This window comes from Engraulis encrasicolus, chromosome 13, assembly GCF_034702125.1.
Source record: "Engraulis encrasicolus isolate BLACKSEA-1 chromosome 13, IST_EnEncr_1.0, whole genome shotgun sequence".
Taxonomy (NCBI): Eukaryota; Metazoa; Chordata; class Actinopteri; order Clupeiformes; family Engraulidae; genus Engraulis; species Engraulis encrasicolus.
In genome coordinates this window covers 35495468-35514524 of record NC_085869.1, presented here as the reverse complement: position 1 = coordinate 35514524, position 19057 = coordinate 35495468, and the positions used below count along the sequence as shown (strand labels likewise).

General features: G+C 41.4%; 2 protein-coding genes across 3 annotated transcripts; one reads left to right on the top strand and one right to left on the bottom strand.

Moving 5' to 3' along the window:
- Positions 1-1494: 1494 nt before the first annotated feature.
- LOC134461060 (interferon-induced GTP-binding protein Mx-like) lies at positions 1495-11004 on the top strand. Of its 2 annotated transcripts, none has more exons than XM_063213803.1 (12): positions 1495-1600; positions 2167-2408; positions 2970-3110; positions 3587-3741; positions 3895-4033; positions 5016-5214; positions 5999-6077; positions 6413-6535; positions 7611-7752; positions 7847-8005; positions 8570-8865; positions 9542-11004. In XM_063213803.1, exons 2-12 carry the CDS (start codon positions 2207-2209, stop codon positions 9773-9775), a joined length of 1869 nt encoding a protein of 622 aa, XP_063069873.1. In that variant the 5' UTR covers positions 1495-1600; positions 2167-2206; the 3' UTR covers positions 9776-11004. The 2 variants fall into 2 exon arrangements, with proteins under 2 accessions (XP_063069873.1, XP_063069872.1); XM_063213802.1 differs by having other exon boundaries at positions 2153-2408.
- Positions 11005-13525: 2521 nt separating this feature from the next.
- On the bottom strand, positions 13526-18372 carry LOC134460509 (E3 ubiquitin-protein ligase TRIM35-like). The gene is made up of 6 exons (XM_063212894.1): positions 17986-18372; positions 17235-17330; positions 16923-17153; positions 16498-16520; positions 16275-16393; positions 13526-14120 (listed from the first exon to the last, which is right to left on the bottom strand). Exons 1-6 carry the CDS (start codon positions 18370-18372, stop codon positions 13579-13581), a joined length of 1398 nt encoding a protein of 465 aa, XP_063068964.1. The 3' UTR covers positions 13526-13578.
- Positions 18373-19057: the final 685 nt, after the last annotated feature.

Below are 19057 nucleotides of genomic sequence, written 5' to 3'. Positions count from 1 at the left end.
ACTAGGCTTCAGAGCACCACTACGGTTAATTAATGAACCAGCCTTTGAACTTTTATATCTATGGAATAGACTGGTTCATTTTCTTTCTTTTTTGGACACATTATGTATTGAATGGTGTACCATCATCAATGTTGAGAATATATATTAGGTAATGTTAGATTCAGCACAATCTCATCTTTTCCAGCTTTACAATTGCCTACAGATGCAAGAAATATATAAATATATATATAGCTGGCTCTTTCATGGGAGAAGAACTGGAGAGCTTCACTTCGTGGAAGATAAAAGATCTCTGAACAAATTGAATAACATCCACTCTATTTCCCCTTCCTCTATCATATCTACCTGAAAGGAGTGATGCAATATTCTGATGAGCTAGTTGCAAGGCATTGGAAGTAGGTGGAGTCACTGCATTTTCCAGCTTAACAATACCTACAGATGTGCAAGAAATTATATATATACTGTATATATATATACACTAGTGATAAATATATTTTCACCCTAATCTGATTCTTCATTCAAGCATAATCTATAGCACCACACACTAATAATAAGTTTATTTGAAGTAATATAGTCTACTGTAATACAATTGTGAGCATTCCTGTCACCACTTAAGTGCATTGAAATAGGTCCTGTAACTCCCTTTCGATTTTTTTTCATTCTGGGCACCTCATACATTGAACAATATGCCATCTTTAATATTCAGAAAATATATACATATGAGATATTGCTGGATTCAGAACGATCTCACCTTTCCATCAAGATATCATATGTGTGCATATGACATTCCCTGACAAAGCAATTACAATGTAAATGATGACATTCTGTATAAATATCACTTTTTTCATTTTCCGCCTATTTTAGGTGTGTGATTAAATGCCTATATCTCCTTCATACATCAAGATGGTCCAATAAAACCACTTCTACCTGGTGCAGGTAGCCCCTGGGCACAAGCATACCAATTCTCAAAGCTCTCAGAGCTTCTGGTAATTTTCTGCATGTTTTTTTGTATATCTACTCCCATACGGAGAAGTCACATTTTGGGTGCTTTTTTTGTTTGGAGGTGCATATGGAAATGTGTAAAATTTTTAGTCTTAGCATTAAAACCACTTTGGCCAAGAATCATTTTCATGTATGGGACACCTTAGAGATGAGGAAAAACATTATTGGGTTTTGTTCTACCTCCGGTTGGGGTGTCTCCAAATTTTGAGGCCATTGTCACTAGCCTAAAAAGAAAGTTGGGCTGTGCCGCTCCCTCGAAGCAGGTATCTGTAACAGCACAGCAGCTGCAGCCCACATCCTACGTGACGTCACCAAATATATTCTCTGATTACCGGTACAAGTTATCTGAATCTGGCATGAAGAGAACTATCCGGCATGAAGAGCACTAGTAGGCTATCCGGCTTGACAGGAACCTTGGTTTACCGCAGACGGCAGCGAGAGGCGAACCACAGATTTTCTAGGGGCTGTGGGTGAAGTCCCTCCCCTAGGTTTCATTTCCTCCTAACAGAAAGTCAAGTCGGTTTTATTGTCAATTTCTTTACATGCGGTCACATACAGAACAGAAGCCAACCTTTCAGAGCATCGGTGCACAGCGAACAGAGTGAGTGGAGGAATTGTATTCATTTCTTTCTTTCTTTCTTTCTTTCTTTCTTTCTTTCTTTCTTTCCTTCTTTCTAATGATGATGATTATGATGGTGATGATGGATGATTCGGTTTTCTGTTCCTCCTTTACGACGCAATGCTGGAAGGTCAATTTAGCATAGTTATCTTCTGTTTGGTTGTTGTGTTATAACTGAACGTCTGATTAATTACGTAGTAGTACCTACACAAATGTGTCATGATTTAAAAATTGTTAACTCAACGTAGTGTGAACGCTTAGTGTGAAATTGTTTTTACTGTCACAGAGAAGACAATGGCCCAATCTCAATTCACCCCTTACCCCTACCCCTTACCCCTCCAAACGGAGTCTGCCTGGCCGAACCCCTCATTTTTGAGGGCTACAAAGTCCTCCCCCTTACCTCTACCCCTCTGTCTTAACGACTATTGGGATACCCCTACCCCTACACAAAATGGAGGGGAGGGGTAAGGGGTAGGGCCAAGGGGTGAATTGAGATTGGGCCTTTGACTGACTCTGATTTTGATACTGAATTAGGCGCTTATTATTAGGAGGAGGTTTTAAAAAGGATTGGACTACGTAACCAACTACATGATGCAGGAGGAGAGCAGTTATCTGTCCCAGCACTATGAGGAGCAGGTGCGGCCTTGCATTGACCTGGTGGACTCCCTGAGGTCTCTGGGAGTGGAGCAGGACCTGGCTCTGCCTGCCATCGCTGTCATAGGCGACCAGAGCTCAGGGAAGAGCTCAGTGCTGGAAGCCCTCTCTGGGGTGGCACTGCCCAGGGGCACAGGTAAGACCTAGTAGACCCTAGGTGTAGGCCTATATTAAACATTCTAATCGTTGGTTTGGTTTAATCTAATCATAATTAGGCCTATGTCGGTTTAGTTATAATTGTCAATGTTGTGCTCAAAACTGTGTGTGTCAAGTTTGGGTCAATATTGTTTCTGTAGCAGACGGCAAGGCAACAACAGCTGATGTCAATAGTATAATTATGTGGATTTTTTACTGCATTATCTACAGTACGAAGCATAAGCATTTCATGAGCCTACATGAATTACCCATTTTTGATTAATTTATGGGCATTAGCTGTGGTTGTACTGACGTCTCCTACTAAAAAACGTCATTGACCCGTTGACAGTAACCTAGAGTAGGAATTTGACCACTAAAGCATGCAACAGGCATGTCCATGTCCATGCAATGCCATGCTCACAGCACCTTATGTTGCATTAAACACAGACTCGTTTGCTCTAGGGCCTACTGATAGTGAAAAAATAAAACTCTAGACAAGTCTATTTTACATAAGATCTGCAATATACAAACAATATACACAATCTTTCTCCCATTTCTCCAGGCATTGTGACACGCTGCCCACTGGTACTGAAGTTAAAGAGAGTCAGTAATGGCACTGCTTGGTCTGGGGTGCTTTCATATCAGAAACACTTCAAAGAGGAGCTGAAAAGACCAGCAGAAGTGGGGGCTGCCGTCATCAAAGGTAATTGTACTGAAGCTGTTTGATTAATGTTGTTGGCTATATTCATTTGAAACCGCCAAAATCTAACTCAAACCAGTTTACCTCAACTTACCACAGTTTTAACATTCATCATGCTTGTTTTGCACTGATAGCAGTCAGTGAGGGTTTTTTGTGATTCAATCCTACATGGCTGAATGCGCCTTTGAAATTCTCTTTGAAATTCATTCATGCACCAGAGAGTTAAAGCAGAGAAGTATATAGAGATATGCCAATGTAATAGGTTGCTATGGGCACCTAACATGACCAGGTTCCGGTCTGCCTAAAGGGGCGTGTCATAATACTCCTAGCATTGAATAGAACAGTCCTTAGGTCTGCCTAAAGGGGGACCCCCCCCCTTGCAATAATAGAACCCGGAAACAATGGGCCAATGGAACCTCTCTCTCTCTACTCTCTCTGGTTTAAAGTCTTTCTTTTTATCTTCTGTTTTCCCCCAACAGCCCAGAATGCTCTTGCAGGTGAGGGGAAAGACATCAGCCATGAGATGATCCACCTGGAGATCCAAGGCACCAACGTTCCTGATCTGACTCTCATCGATCTGCCAGGCATCGCTAGAGTTGCCACGGGCAACCAGTCCCATGACATCGAGGAACAGGTCAGCACTGCTCAGCAAGATTGCTGCAGTACTAGCTGTAGTAAATGACAATGATTTAAAAAGGCAAAGATTCCAAACATTATAGATTGTAAAATACAGTAAAGTGACCCATGTTTGTTAAAGTGTCGTTATGCATGAAAACATGTTTTATAGATTAAGAGACTGATAGAGACATTCATCAAAAAGCAAGAGACCATCAATTTGGTTGTGGTACCTGCAAATGTTGACATCGCCACCACTGAGGCTCTGAGGATGGCTAAAACAGTGGACCCAGATGGGCAAAGGACTTTGGGTAATGCAGTTTTTCTCCTTACTGTATTTTTACTGGGTGTCATATTTAAAGGTGCACTGTGTAGGATGGTGGCCAGAATAGGTATTGCAACTATACCTCTCATCGGAACTGCCTATTGCCAAATTTGATATGTTCCTGAATATTACTAATATTTACTAGTAGGACCAAAGTGCAGTAAGTCTTGTAGCTAAACATTTCTATTTCTGGAAATTCAAAAATGGCGGACCATGGGGAAGATCTCCTTTTCATGTACAGTATGAAAAGTGCAAATTTCCCAGTCTTAATGAATACTTGGAATTTTATGGTGGTGGTAAGTAGTCATGAAAAAGCTAACATTTGTGAATGGGCAGTATAAATTCTGGAAAGCTTTATAAGTTCTAAAACATTAGCGAGTGCACATTTAAGCACAAAGAGAAAGGTTGTTATTTTTTGTCAATTTTGTGATTTTGTGATTTTTTTTTGTAACACATATGGGAACATGAATCATTCTCTTCCAGCCATTCAAGGCCATCCACAATCTTTCCCCTCCATATTTGTCCAATCTTCTCCACATTACTAGTAGCACCTCTGACCTCCTCCGAGCCTCCTCCGCTATCTTTTTCACTGTCCCCTCTGCCGCGTCAGTACTATGGGGAGTAGAGCTTTGGTTGCTCTGCTCCCCAACTCTTGAATTCACTCCGTCCCGGCATCCGCAATATTGACTCTCTACCCCTGTTCAAATCCAAACTGAAGGCTCACTTTTTTCTGTTAGCGTATTCACTGTGACTCGAAAATCTTTAAAATTGTGTGTTTACATTCTCTCTGCTTTTATTGTGTCTTGTTTTTACTGTCGCTTATCTTTGTATAGTGTCCTTGAGTGTTTTGAAGGGATATTCTGTTTTTTTAAGGGATATTCTATTTTAAGAATTCTGTATAGATACATACATATCTCTGAGCTTTTGAGAGTATAGGGAATACTCAGCTCACACTGTCTCATCTGCAGGCATCCTGACGAAACCAGACCTGGTGGACAAAGGTGCAGAGGAGGGCGTAGTGAACACTCTCAACAACCAAGTCATCCCACTCAAGAAGGGATACATGGTGGTGAAGTGTCGAGGCCAGCTGGACATCAATGACAACATGTCTCTGACCAAAGCCCTGGAGAAAGAGAGAGAGTTCTTCACAGATCATGCATACTTTAGGTAGGTATATTCATGCCTGTACTGTTTTGCCGCAAAAGAGGCTGAAACCTCTTTTATTTAAGCGAGCGGACTCTTCTATTGCATTTGAGTTCACTGTACCAATGTACCATTTGGGCTAACACCGTTATTCAATACAAAATATTTGAACTAAGTGAAGCCTGCTCCTAGTTATGTACATACAACGTGCCAGAACTACTTACCATATAATCATCCCTCAAATGGCAACGAGTATGCTTCAGCAAAAGCTTTGTTCGATTCCTGGCCCGGGTCATTTGCCGACCCCTCCCCATCTCTCTCCCCATTTGCTTCCTGTCCACCTCTCGAACTGTCCTGTCAAATAAAGTCATGAAAGCACAAAAAAATCTTTGTTCCATCTGCTATCACTGCACTGAACAACCTTCCACATTAACCCTATATGGGCCCAGTGTATAATATGTGACTGTCATTTATGGTGTGGTTGTATGGCTTATTATGTTAGTATGTGCTTGTGACAGTATTTGAGTGTGCATGTATGGTGCTTGATGTCCTTGTGTATATGTATCTGTGGTATTGTTGTCCCCATGCCTGTCTTGTAGCCTTATGTCTTCATGTTGGCTGTAACAAGTTATGATGGTGGTGAAAACAAATTTCCAATAATGGCTATGTATCTATCAATATCTTAGACAGATTACACTGTACATGAAGTGACAAATTAGTGTAAGCACAAATCTTTCATTGTACCTCGACCAGCTATTAACAAGCTGGACAACACATAATTTGACAGACACCTTTTTCTCATCCATAGCATTTTCCTGGATGAAGGACGAGCCTCTATTCCCTCCCTGTCAGACAGACTAACCAAGGAACTGGTGTATCACATCAGCGTGAGTACAGTCATAACATGAAGTCGTTTCTTCAGGAAAATATGACAAACTCTACACCTCATAAGTGTTCTTCCTTACATATTTTTCAACTGCTGAAACGTGTGCAATGGGAATGGAAAGGAAATGATTTCACAGCATTCCATCAAACCCCATAAACATACTTGGTTACTTCTACTCAAATATCTATAGTAATATCAGTTTTACAACAAGGCTCATGACAGACAATGGATGCAAAAAGTAATTTTACTAGCCAAGGCTTGCCTTTGAACAATGATGACTTAGTAGTATAAAAGCATACTCTTTTGTGCCTTTTTCTGTGCTCGCTCCACTATCAGAGGTCCCTTCCACTGCTGGAGAAACAGGTGACCGACAAACTGGAGCAGACATCTGCACAGCTGAGGATGCTGGGAGATGGAATCCCTGAAGATGAAGGCGGACGGGTTAATTTCCTCATTGAGGTAAAGATGTTTTTAAAGGCCCAGTATGTAATTTCAGCATTTTTTCTCTCTTTTTTGCTGTAATTGTAGCCATTTTGCAGCCAAAGTTGTCTATGACTGAATTCAAAATAACGGACATGGACAAGATCTGCATATCTGTGTATGGAAAGTTTAAATTTCCAAGTCACAAAGGGTATTTCTAAACGTGTAAATTTGTGATATTTGTATATGATATACCGGTACATGTATATACAGTATATCACTTTGACACAATGATTAGTGACCTTTTAACAACATATTTAACCACTTCAATTTCTTGTTCACTCAGAAAAAAACAAAATACAGCCATTAATGTTTGAACATATACTCACAAAAGTGAGTACACCCCAGATTAAAATCCGGTAGAGAAGGCGCTGTGTTGGCTCGAATTGTCTCGAAATGAAAAGGGGTTAAAAGGGAGGTCATCAGTGTGTGGTTCAACCTTTCTTTGCATTCAACTTTTACATTTTGAGTGTGCGCCTGTCTTAAATAGATTGGTGTGAGATTTGAATGCAATCCTATGGAAAATATCATGATCTGCTTCAGTAGTCACAGTGCATGTTGACATGCATGTTTCTTTTAGGTGTATTTCAGATTGCCAATGTTGACAGCATTTATGCATCCCCAAACCATGTCAGTCCCACTACCATGCTTGGCTATTGAGAGGATACACTTTTTTTGTAAAACTCACTTGTTTACCACCACACATGCTTGACACCATCTAAAACAATTGTTTATCTTGGTCTCAAGAGAGATGAACAGACCAAGGATATGGATCACTGGAACCATGTTGTGTGATCTGAAGAAAACTGTGAGGGGTGTAATCACTTTCGTGATATACTGTACTGAAGCACACGTATGCTGAAGGACATGTTCCTTCATGTACAGTACGTACAGTTAGGTACCTGGCTCAAGGGCACCTCAGCTACAGAGTATGGTAGGGAGTGGGAGAGTGAGATTTGAACATGCAAACCTCTGATCTAAAGTCCATCTCCTATAAGACCCCAGGGTCTTATTTCAGTTCATTGAAATTAAATGTCTGTTTTGTATGTTGCAGAAAATCAACAGCTTCAATCAGGCTCTCACAGACGTGGGGAGAGCCGAGGAGGATATAAGGGACTCCCGCACCCGAGTTTTCACGACCATACGGAAGCTGTTCAGTGTTTGGAAGGCAGAGCTTGACGAAAAAGCCGTACGGTGTAAGTGTTTGTCATTACTTGATCAGCTGATTGCCTGATACACTGGTTTATCCTGAAGACTCATGACTTTTTGTCACATTTTGTCTGTTTTCAGTGAAGGAACAGTTAGATGCAGATATGATGGAATTTGTGCAAATTCACAGAGGCAAAGAGCTGCCTGGGTTTGTGAACTACAGGATATTTGAAGACATTGTCAGACAGAATGTGGAGGAATTAGAGGAGCCAGCTTTGACTCTTCTACAAAACTGTAAAGGTACGTACAATACGTTCAGTACTCATCTATGTTCTACTTTTCTGTCTTGATAACAATGCTGAAGTATCTTTTGTCATTTCACATTTGTCATTTTGTGATTGGATATTGCAAACTTGTGTATTGCTGTTCTAGCCCATAGAGGGGCACAAAAGAAATGTTCAAATTCAGTGCAGACTACTCTTTTGTGAATAGATGAACCACTTAACCATCTGAAGCCCCTTAATATCCTCTGAAGAAGGCCTAGTGGGCCAAGACACGTGGACATCTTTGCAGCCTCAGATTTCCCTTATCTCATCCACAGATCTGTGTTTTGCAGTCAGAGATATAATACGTGCTAATTCTTTTTCATGTTGAATGACTCGTGGAGAAATTACAATTTTACTGTTGATGCATTTCAACCATATAGCCAAGCAAGCCTGACATAGCAAGCAAGCCTGTCCTACTGTGCCACAAGATCTGTCAGCCCATGGTGGTGGCCATCCAATAAAAGTGTGTGTGTAAGTGTCATTTATTTAACTTCTGATTATATAGAATTTTTCTGTCCTTTTTATTATTTTTAATCAGATATCATTACCACGGCCGTGAACAAGACGACCAAGTCCTTCTTCGACATTTATCCACAGCTGATGCGGGAGGCCAAGGACCACCTAGAGGACCTGAGGGATCAGGAGTACAAGAGGGCAGAGGAGAGGCTGAAGACACAGTTTGCCATGGAGAAAATAATCTTCTCAGAGGACGGACTCTACAGCTGCCAGTTAGACGCCATCAAATCAGAACCCCGCGATGAGTTGGTGAAGGAGTCAGACAAGACTAACGCAGACATTCGCGGGATGACTCATCATCTGAACGCTTACTTTAAAGTACGGATGTCACCCCCTTACCTCATTCTCTAGTTCTGGTTCTTCTTTAGTTTTAACTGCACATTGCACACTGGTGGTCAAACGCATTTTCAAACTTCTGTCTTAATCCTGTTATGTAGATTTTTTAACAACTTAGTACATTTGACAGTAAAAACAAATGAAGCGTCAGTGCTTCAGAGTAGACTTGTGTAAATCCAGATAGAGTATTTACAATAGTCTGAGTCAAGTTACTCCGATAGTGGAGTCAACAGTCAGTGTAAAATTCTGCAGGTAGCCAATGTAATGTCAACTCTGCAGCTCTTAATATTGCACAATATTGAGTCGAATTAAGTGTACACTAACCACAGAGTAAAATTAGCACTATTTTTGAGGGAGACCAAATGTCATCTAAAGGGATGTAATTTAAGCTCTTTAGGAGGTTGGTAACACTGGTATTTTTACTACTGTACTGTGTTCTATGTCCATGCATCTAACAATGATGTTTTTTTCCCAATTAAGCACTTTGAGTTGCATGCCTGGTATGATACAGTGCTATACAAATACAATTATTATTATTATTATTATCATTATTATTCATGCTATATTGTCCACACTGTACTCAAACTTGGTTCTGCATTTCTGTTTGTTTGTTTGTTTGTTCATTCATTCATTCATTTATGTATTTATTTATTTTCAGATCACTACAGATCGTTTAGCCAATCAGGTGGCCCTGATCGTGCTGTACCACATGCTGGAGCAGTACATCACCAAGGTGAAGACGGCCATGTTGGGCATCATAAGACACAAGAATGCCGAGAGCTTCACTCAGGAGCGGTCGGATGTAGCCCAGAAGAGGAGGTACCTGCTGGGCAGAATGGAACGCCTGAAGAAGGCCCAACAAGTTCTGGCCAAGTTCGTGCCCTCTGCTTAGTTACGTACACACACACACACACACAGATGCTCACACACACGCGCACACACGCACACATACACATACACACCACACACGCACGTACACACACACACACACACACACGTGCGCGCACACACACATGCACACGCACACACACAGACACACGCACACACACACACACAGCTCTTGTCCCCTTTCTCTGTCACACAGTCTGTGTTGTTTACTATGTTTATGTTTACTATGTCACCGTTTATGTTACTCATTCATCTATTCCAGTTATCACATGTGTCTTTCCATTTTTTTCACTGGGGTGTAGAGGTCATCAAAAGCTGCTAATACACACAGTTCATAATGTCATACTGAAATCCTGCTTGACACTGTTACCAAGTATCGTTATTCTTACTGTATGTATTCTCAAAATGGCTGGTCATTGTTTTTTAAGTATTGCAGTTTTATCTAATTTTCTTGGATATTGGTCAGTGCTTTTCTAGAAATCTTGGAAAATCATTATTAGTTTAAAAGTTATTTTATCAACTTGTTTTTTATTAGACTTTTTTTTTTTTTTGCAATCTGCTCGTAAACATACATGACAAAATAAAATGCCACAATTAGCAGTTAACGTGATCCTCAACTCCACAGAGCAAACTGTTTTTGGTTTACTTGTTCTTTTTTTGTTGTTAAATGATTTCACTGGGTTAAATGGGTTCCAAATGGGTTAAATGGTTCTAAGGAACATTGATTGTGGTCTATGAGATTGTTCATATTGTTAGAATAAATAAAGTCAATGACAGAACTAAACTATTTGCTGCAGAACTGTGAGCTTAATGTTAGGCCCCATTTATCATCAGTTCGTAGAATGTCTTCTAAATTGTGTCTTACGAGTGAAATTTAGAATGTTCGCAAGTACAGAAAAATCGGGATTTATCTCCTACGCACACGTCTGCATGATAAATCCCACACCTTCCAAATCACTGTGCATGCGCGCATTCGGGGTAATTTGCATCCCGAAACGCCTCCAAGTAACCATATATATGGTATTAAAATATATTCAAATGCCATGTTAATTCGAAGGCGCCACCCTGTTTGGACACACATGAACACACGCGCCAGTCGAAGTGCTGGCGGGAAGTGCGGAGATAGAAACATTTCCGCGGCAGAAGTGGAGGTCCTTTCGACAGGAGGACAGTGGTTCAAAATAAGTAATAGAAGGAGACACACATGGACGAAAACACTGTAAAATAGCACACTGTCATACTCCATTGTCATTCAAAGCAAACTGTACCTTGCACGGTCAATATTATTTGCAATTTCGTGATTCTTCGACTCCTGTGCCGCTTCATCAATGGGGCTAAAGTTGTGGTTTTTATGGCGTTTTGAGTCTCGACAAGCCAAACACACAAGCTGTTTGTCATCTTCACAGTAGAGCTTCAGTTCTGATCGGTGCAGAGAGCAGAGTGGTTCTGCCTGGCGTCCCACATGTTGAAATGTTTCACACAGACTCTTAAGAACCAGATTAACTGGATGCATCTCCTTAGAACACCGTCTTCTGCAGACCGGACATTGTCTGGATCCTTTGGCATTCCAGAACCTCTTGAGGCAGTCAGTACATTACTGTGAGTACACGTCAGAATGACTAGATCCTTGTAGATGTCACAACACACAGGACAGGAGAAATCCTCCTCTGAGAATGATCTTGAGGCCATTTTCTAGTTGAGGCTGCAATGTGGTTCGGCCTTTTATAACCCTTCTTTTCACTTTCACTTGTCTGAGTGTCTCCTTAATTCAAATTACATTACCAATAATTCAATTCCAAGAGAAGTCCCCAAGACAAGACAATACTTAACCTGTTCTTCTTAAGACAAATTTCCACTTATACTGTATCTGAGGGTCTCCAGTAAAATGTGTTTCTTGTACCAGTATGGCATGCAGTAGCGTACAACATAACAGCAAAAAAAATACTTCCTCATTTAGGTGTGTGCTTGCATGTGTGTGTGTGTGTGTGTGTGTGTGTGTGTGTGTGTGTGTGTGTGTGTGTGTGTGTGTGTGTGTTTGTGTGTGTGTGTGTGTCCCGTATGTGGAAAATAGAAAGGACAAGGTGAATCTGAAATGTAATCAGGTGGACAGAAGATGACTCCCTTACTCCCTCCTGTGGGCATTTGTGAACCTACATGTTCTGTACTGAGGTGCATAAGAAAGAACTCTCATTGTGAATTCGGTAACACGTTACTTGACGTGTTCCTGCATAACACATTCATAGCAGTTGTTATAAAATCTGCATGAAGGATTTATGATTGTTTCATAATGCATTCATACCAAACCTTACATGAACCTAGTGGACGGAAGGACAGCAACTTGACAAAATCAAAGTAACTAAACAGCATTGCAGGTTTTGTTCTGAACCCTCAATGATTACTGAGAGGGGGTTAGATGTGCACTCCAGGTGCACTTTGGCGAAATGTACCTACATACCAAAACTCATTGCTAAACCTAACCTGTCAGTGAACAATGTGTGTTCACCAACCTATAAACATGTTGAACTGTGCCTAGATCAAAACCCATTCCTAACCCTAACCTGTTAGTGAATAATGTGTGTCCACCAACCTAAACATAGCCTTCCTTTGGCATGCCACTTCTGCATACCACATGCCACTAAATCATCTAACCCCTACTGGATTTACTTCAGTGCCAGGGACCGAACATTTAAATGAAAAATATTTGCTTGACCATATTCTGTCCCTGGCACACAGGAGTAAATCATACATCCAGATTGGTTGCAATCAGGACCAGGTTAAGATTCAGAACAAAAGTAGCAATGCTGCTTTGCAATCGTTGAACTTCTATGTAGTTGCAGTCATTTTGTCTGCTGCAATTAATGTGTTATGCAGCGACAGCGTCAAGTTAAGTGTAACTTGAATTCTGACACTAAAACTAACCACTTTTACATAGATGGCGCTTTAGTAAAATGCCTGTACTGTACAAGTGTGACAGAGGTGTTCCTACACAATTCCTCCCCCTCGGGCCACGAACCTACCACCTTGTCAACTGCATCAGTTTGGGAAAGGGAAGCACAGTACGAAGTATGCGTTTGTGTGTTAAGGGGGAGATGGGTGGTTTTGTCTATTTATATATTTTGCTTGCTTGACTGATTCACTTATCTAGACGTATGATTTGATTGGCATATTCATAAACAGGCAACAGCGAGAAACAGGCCATAAGTGAGGCTGTTGCTCCCAGACAGTGTGATGTTGATATTGCAACGAGATTTCAATTTTTTTTCTTTGCCTCTCTGCCCACCCCACTCCCTCCCCTCACTTGCTGGCATGGCGCTACCCCTCTCAGCCCTTTGTCCTGGGCCTTGCCAAAGCTGTCAGCGTCCCTGCCTGGCCAGGGCGGGATTAAGATAGCCTGGGGCCCCTACAAGGTTGCTGTAGACCCCACAATAAGGCACATTTTGTGACAAATGTACATAGACAGTGTCATGATTACAAGCTAGGAATTAAGGATAACATAGTATCTAACAACTCTAATGAACACAACAGTTTTAAAACAAATTGTTGTAAATTGTTAAGTAAATCGAAAAACCTTGTAAAACAAACAAACAAAATGCAAGGTGCACAACATCTAAGGTTGACACAATTCCCATATGCTGACACCCTCACCCGGGTATGCTACACATTTATCACACTAAGCAACACAATAACACAGCAATATCATCCATCCAATAGAGCATAATCAGGCGAGTAGTCAATGTAGTACTATTATCAGTGTTTTGTTGAGTGTTCAGTTTGTTCCTACTGCAGGATCTGCACTGTGTCTGATGTCTAACTGAGCTGCTCCACCATCACTGCAGGCTTCACTGGCACAATCTTCAGAGAACACTCATAAGCATAAAAGCATGGAAACATCCTCTCAGTGAAAGTGTGTGTGAAAGTGTGTATGTGTGTGTTATTATCAGGGTCAGTGAATGTCAGCTTTCCTCTATCCCAGTCCAGCTGCACTCTGATCCTCTGGGGCTTCTGCTTCACTGTGAGGGGAATGAGGTCTGATGTGTCTGGACACCAAGCGTCATATTTACCACACCAATATCTGATGTGCCAGAATCCTGACCAGAAGGAATCCGCTCCACTCCTACTGGCACTCTCTGTCAGCACCACCAGACACCAGTCACCACTGTTATTAACCTCCACATCCCAGCAGTGTGTTCCTGAGTTAAAGCCCTCAGAGCCCAGTACACAGGCATACTCATCAAATCTCTCTGGGTTATCAGGAAGCTGCTGTATCTCATCACCACATCTCACGCTGGTCAGTTCCTCAGACAGGGTGAGCCATGTGTATGCAGTGTTGGGATCCAGAATGACAGGAGCTGCAGATGAATTAAGGAGGAAACATGAATGATGTGTGTGGCTTGAATAAAACAGATTACCGTTAATAAAATGATGATGAAGGTGAAAGTGAGTGCTTTAATAATGCTTATCTGCCTACGCAACTGAATCTTCTTTTCTGATTGGCTGATGGGGTTGCAACTAATTCCCTATAACCTGTCAGTCAAGTTAGGTTAGGCCCTACTAATTCTAAACTGCAGGTTGCTATGGCCAAAAGCCAGTCGTTAGTTCTATCGCATTTGTTTATCAAGTCAAGAGTCAGTCGTTAATTCTATCGCATTTGGTTGTCAAGCCAAGAGCCAGTCGTCAGTTCTATCGCATTTCGTTGTCAAGTCTGTCGCCCTAAAAGTTCTACTACATGCATCTGATAGAGGCGCACCTGATTACGTGCACACTAAATATTCTGCAGTTGGCATAATTCATTGGTTACAAATTTACAGATAGGCCTAGCAATAGATGACAAAAATACCCTGTACCGAAATTCTAAGCACGTGTCTCGCCATCAATTGTATCGAAACGAGTCACCTCGTCATCTGCTCCACTCCCATGGTTTTTAAAATGTAGGCTATTTCCCACTGCCTTCCCTTGAGCCCTATCTCACGCCTTTCGTAAAGTCTTCACGAAAAAAATAGAGTAATTTTCGTGGTGCATTCACGTTATTGCCCGCCTTTCGTAAAGTTTTCACGAAAATAATAGATTAATTTTCACGCTGCCTATTCACTTGAATTGCCCCACTGCTGCTATGGTTATCCAAACGTGTGCAGGGGCAGGGAGGGGGTGCTGACAGAACACTGCTGATACACTCGGGACTTACTAATTCGACGCCCTTTCGGTACTTACGCCTTATGTCCCCTAAACCTAAACCTAAACCTAAACCTAACCCTAACCTTAACCCTACTTAACCCTAAACCTAACCCTAACCCTAACCTTAACCCTAACCTTGACCCTAAACCTAACCCTAAATTGCTTGTTTGAAATGTTTGATTACCATGTGACGGTAGGCTACCGAAAGGGCATCAAAGTAGTGGGTCGCTAGGCAACAGTCGGGCAATTCAAGTGAATAGGCAGCGTGAAAATTAATCTATTTTGTTCGTGAAGACTTTACGAAAGGCGTGAGATACGGTTGTTCCCTTTGTTATTGATCCGAAAACATCCCTTTTTTTCATTAGGCTACTCTCCTCTTGTGGGGAAGGAACAAGTGTGATAGGGGAAAGGGGAGAGTTATGACCCTAAAAATGACCCTAGCGTGGGGAATCTCTCTCTCTTTCTCTTTCTCTTTCTCTCTCTCTCTCTCTCTCTCTCTCTCTCTCTTTTACGCACAAAGTTGACAGGTAGCCAGTGAGGATCAGCAGGGGGAAATAGACGTGTGATGCGACATGTATCGATTCAGCATGTAGAAATGTACAAGTACAAGTTTTTGTTTTTAAACTTCCATCCCGCCGTGGTATAGGGCCAAAGGAAAATGGAATTATCACAGCGTCGGCAGGCTACCAAACGAAGATTCTAGGTGCGTCAAGTTGGACGCCCGCACAGCAACATTCTATCTTGATAGAACATGGTTCCTACAACTTTACAGACAATAATAGATTAAAAAAGTACCCCACCATAACGGCAGATAAGCGGGATAACGGCCTTCGAGGTCGACCGGTTATAGAAATTAATGGCTTGGCGGAGGCAACTTTGTCTCCGCACTGCGCGCGTCGCTTAAGTTCGGAGCCGCCGCCTCGCCATTAATTTTGTAGGCTATAACCGGTCACCTCGTCGGCCGTTATCCCTTACTTATTATATGATAATACAGTAAGGAGTAGTAGGAGTGATTGTGAAATGATGATGATGATGATGATGATGATGTTGATGTTACAGATGACAGACATGAAGCTTTGTGTATGTGTGTGTGTGTGTGTGTGTGTGCGTATGCGTGTGGTGACATGGTGTTGATGGTGAAGGTCATAAAAGCATTTAAGTATGTGTGCATGTGTGTGCTATGTGTGTGAGTGAGAGAGAGAGAGAGAGAGAGAGAGAGAGAGAGAGAGAGAGAGAGAGAGAGAGAGAGAGAGAGAGAGAATGTGAGTGAGTGAGTGTGTGTGCGTGACTCCATGGTATTTTGTGACAATGTGTAATATACAGTAACTCACAATGTTGCACCCATTCATTCATCTTCTCCCAGACTCTGAACTTCAGGTTGCCCAGGTGCTTTGCCACATTGATCAGAGCTCCTGGAAGCCTCTGTGGATCCTGCAGTGTGCACGGGGCTCTGGAATAACATACAGGACTCAGTGGGTGTGGATATACAATAGATTCAGAAACACATAGGAACAAGAAACTAGAGAACAGTATATTCAATAAAAGGATAATCACCTGTTCACAGTGGCATTGTAGTTCTGTAGAAACAACAGAGAAATTTTGAGTTCAGGTGAAATGTAATAAACTTTTGATGTTTTGCTTTTTATTAATTAGTCGCCAATGTGCAAAAAATGTTATATGTGTTCTAAGAACAGTATGAATATACCCTTGACCCTTTGAATGTGACTTTTATTCATCAAATCAACCACAACACAGATCATTTCATTTAATTTCAAGAATGTGAAGCTATCCAGCCGTGGTCTGCACTCTGCACACAGTGGAAACACTTGCATTGCTGGCCATTGTAAAAGTGAAATAATAAAAAAGATTGATAATAATTGAAATTGAAATGATAATCTCACTAAATATGTGCAGACTGTAGGACCGTCACATTAAATTTAACTTAAAAACAAATAAAATAATTACAAAATGTTTCTTACCTGTAGAAATGTGACATCATCAGCTTCCATCTCCTCCTCTATGGATCTGATTGTGTCTGAAAGAGATGATATCTCTCTGCTCATCTCCTCAATCTTCTCCTTCATCATCTGACTCTTCTGCTCCTCTTCCTCCCTCAGTGCAGCTATTCTAGCTGCCTCTTCATCTCGTAGAAACTGGTGAAGCTCCTCAAACTCCTGCTTGATCTGCTTCTCTGTCTGTTGGGTCTGGAGCTGAAATGTGACACATATCTCTTGTTTAAGGTTTTCCTTGATAAAAAAAGATTGAGTTCTATTTGACACAAGCCATATTACCTTTATGTGTTCTGTAGTCTTATCACAGGTGACTTTCACGTCAGTAAATCTCTTCAGTTTGTCCTGTAAGGGCTTCAGAGTGGTCTTCAGTGTCTCCTGGAATAGCACAATGAATCATCATACATACAGGGAGAGAACCACATAGGGCTACTGTGAGCAGTTTAAGCTTGAGGCGAGTTGAATAAGACATTAAGCAAAATATTTCGAAATTGTATATAGAATAGGAGGACAATATAGTGATACGTTTAAATGAAGACACTGAGACACGAATATCAGGTGCACAAAATTATGCAGAAACCTACAAACTGATGGTGTAGGTGTGGGGAGAGAGGAGGCACGGTCGGGTCAAAGACGTCCAAAATGAAATTGTCCTTCAGTGTAACGGATACCTTCTGCTGACTGTAACTGTAAATAACCTTGATTTTTAAATAGTTTCAAGTGAATGGATGACAGCAGAGGCTTTCATGAATTCACTGGAAAAAATAAATAAATAAAAAGAGTCATGTTTTTTTTACAGTTACAGTCAGCAGAAGTTACACACTCCGTTACACACTGAAGGACAATTTCATTTTGGACGTCTTTGACCCGGTCGTGTTTGCACTAATGATATGGCTCCACCTCCTGGTTGAACATGAACAGAACATGACTATCTTCAGAGTGGCTGCTATTGACACTTGTTGTGCAACACAGACAAACAAACGAAGAAGCATTTAAGAGTAGAAGGTTACAACGTTCTCACCAGATTTCCTACCTTTGCCTCCTGTGCTGCTTCACAAATGGGACTGAAGTTGTGGTTTTTGTGGAGTTTTGCATCTCGACACACCAGACACACAAGCTGTTTGTCATTTTCACAGTATAGCTTGAGTTCCGAAAGATGTAAACTGCAGAGTAGTTCTTTCTGTCTGCCATCTTTTACAAAACTCTCACACAGGTTCCTCAGATGAAGGTTATACGGAGGCTCAGCTTTCGAAGATCTTCTTCTGCAGACTGGGCATTCCCTTGATCCTTTAGTTTCCCAGAATGTCTTCAGGCAGCCTTTACAGATGCTGTGACTACATGTCAGAATAACAGGATCCTTGAAGATTTCAGAGCACACAGGACAAGACAAATCCACCTCTGAGAAGGGACTCAAAGCCATTTTGTTGAAAAGTTTACCGCTTCAGTTGTACCTATAATGTATTTCCTGTTCACTGTTGTGGACATTACTGGGTCTGAACCTGTACCTTGAACCCTATCATTTTCATATGAGCACTGAGTGTCTGTACTGTCTATCTACAACTATCAAAACACCTCTAAAATACACTTAGTCAAAATAGTTCTTTACAGAATTCCAATAGCCTGAGTGTCAAAGTGTCGCTTTGATTCACTCACACATCAGTAAGGTAAGGGTTTTTTTACAGGACTAGATCTGATGAACCTAAATGGTTTCTGATTGGTTGGGATTGCTGAAAGGTAGTCTCATCACATGCACACAGCAAGCAGTGGTTTATGACAGCAAAACAAGGTCATGAGACGAAACATGTTTATAGACTCAAAGATCGGTGTAGGGGCTGGTGGGTAAAGATCAGATAGCAAGCAGATTGAAACACAGTAGCACTCAACCATGAAGCAGAGACATGTCCCTACCCAGAGTACATGGCATTAGGGGCCTTTATGCTACCAAATACCGAGAGTTGGCAGTAGTGTAGTCGGCACACGACGGTAGTCGGTAGTGGTAGTAGTCGGCACACGCACACATTAACAACCTAAGCTGTGGCATGCCATGAAAAAGCCTTCTCAGATCGTAGGATGTTATCCCAGCGGGGTTGTCAGTCAAGTGCAAA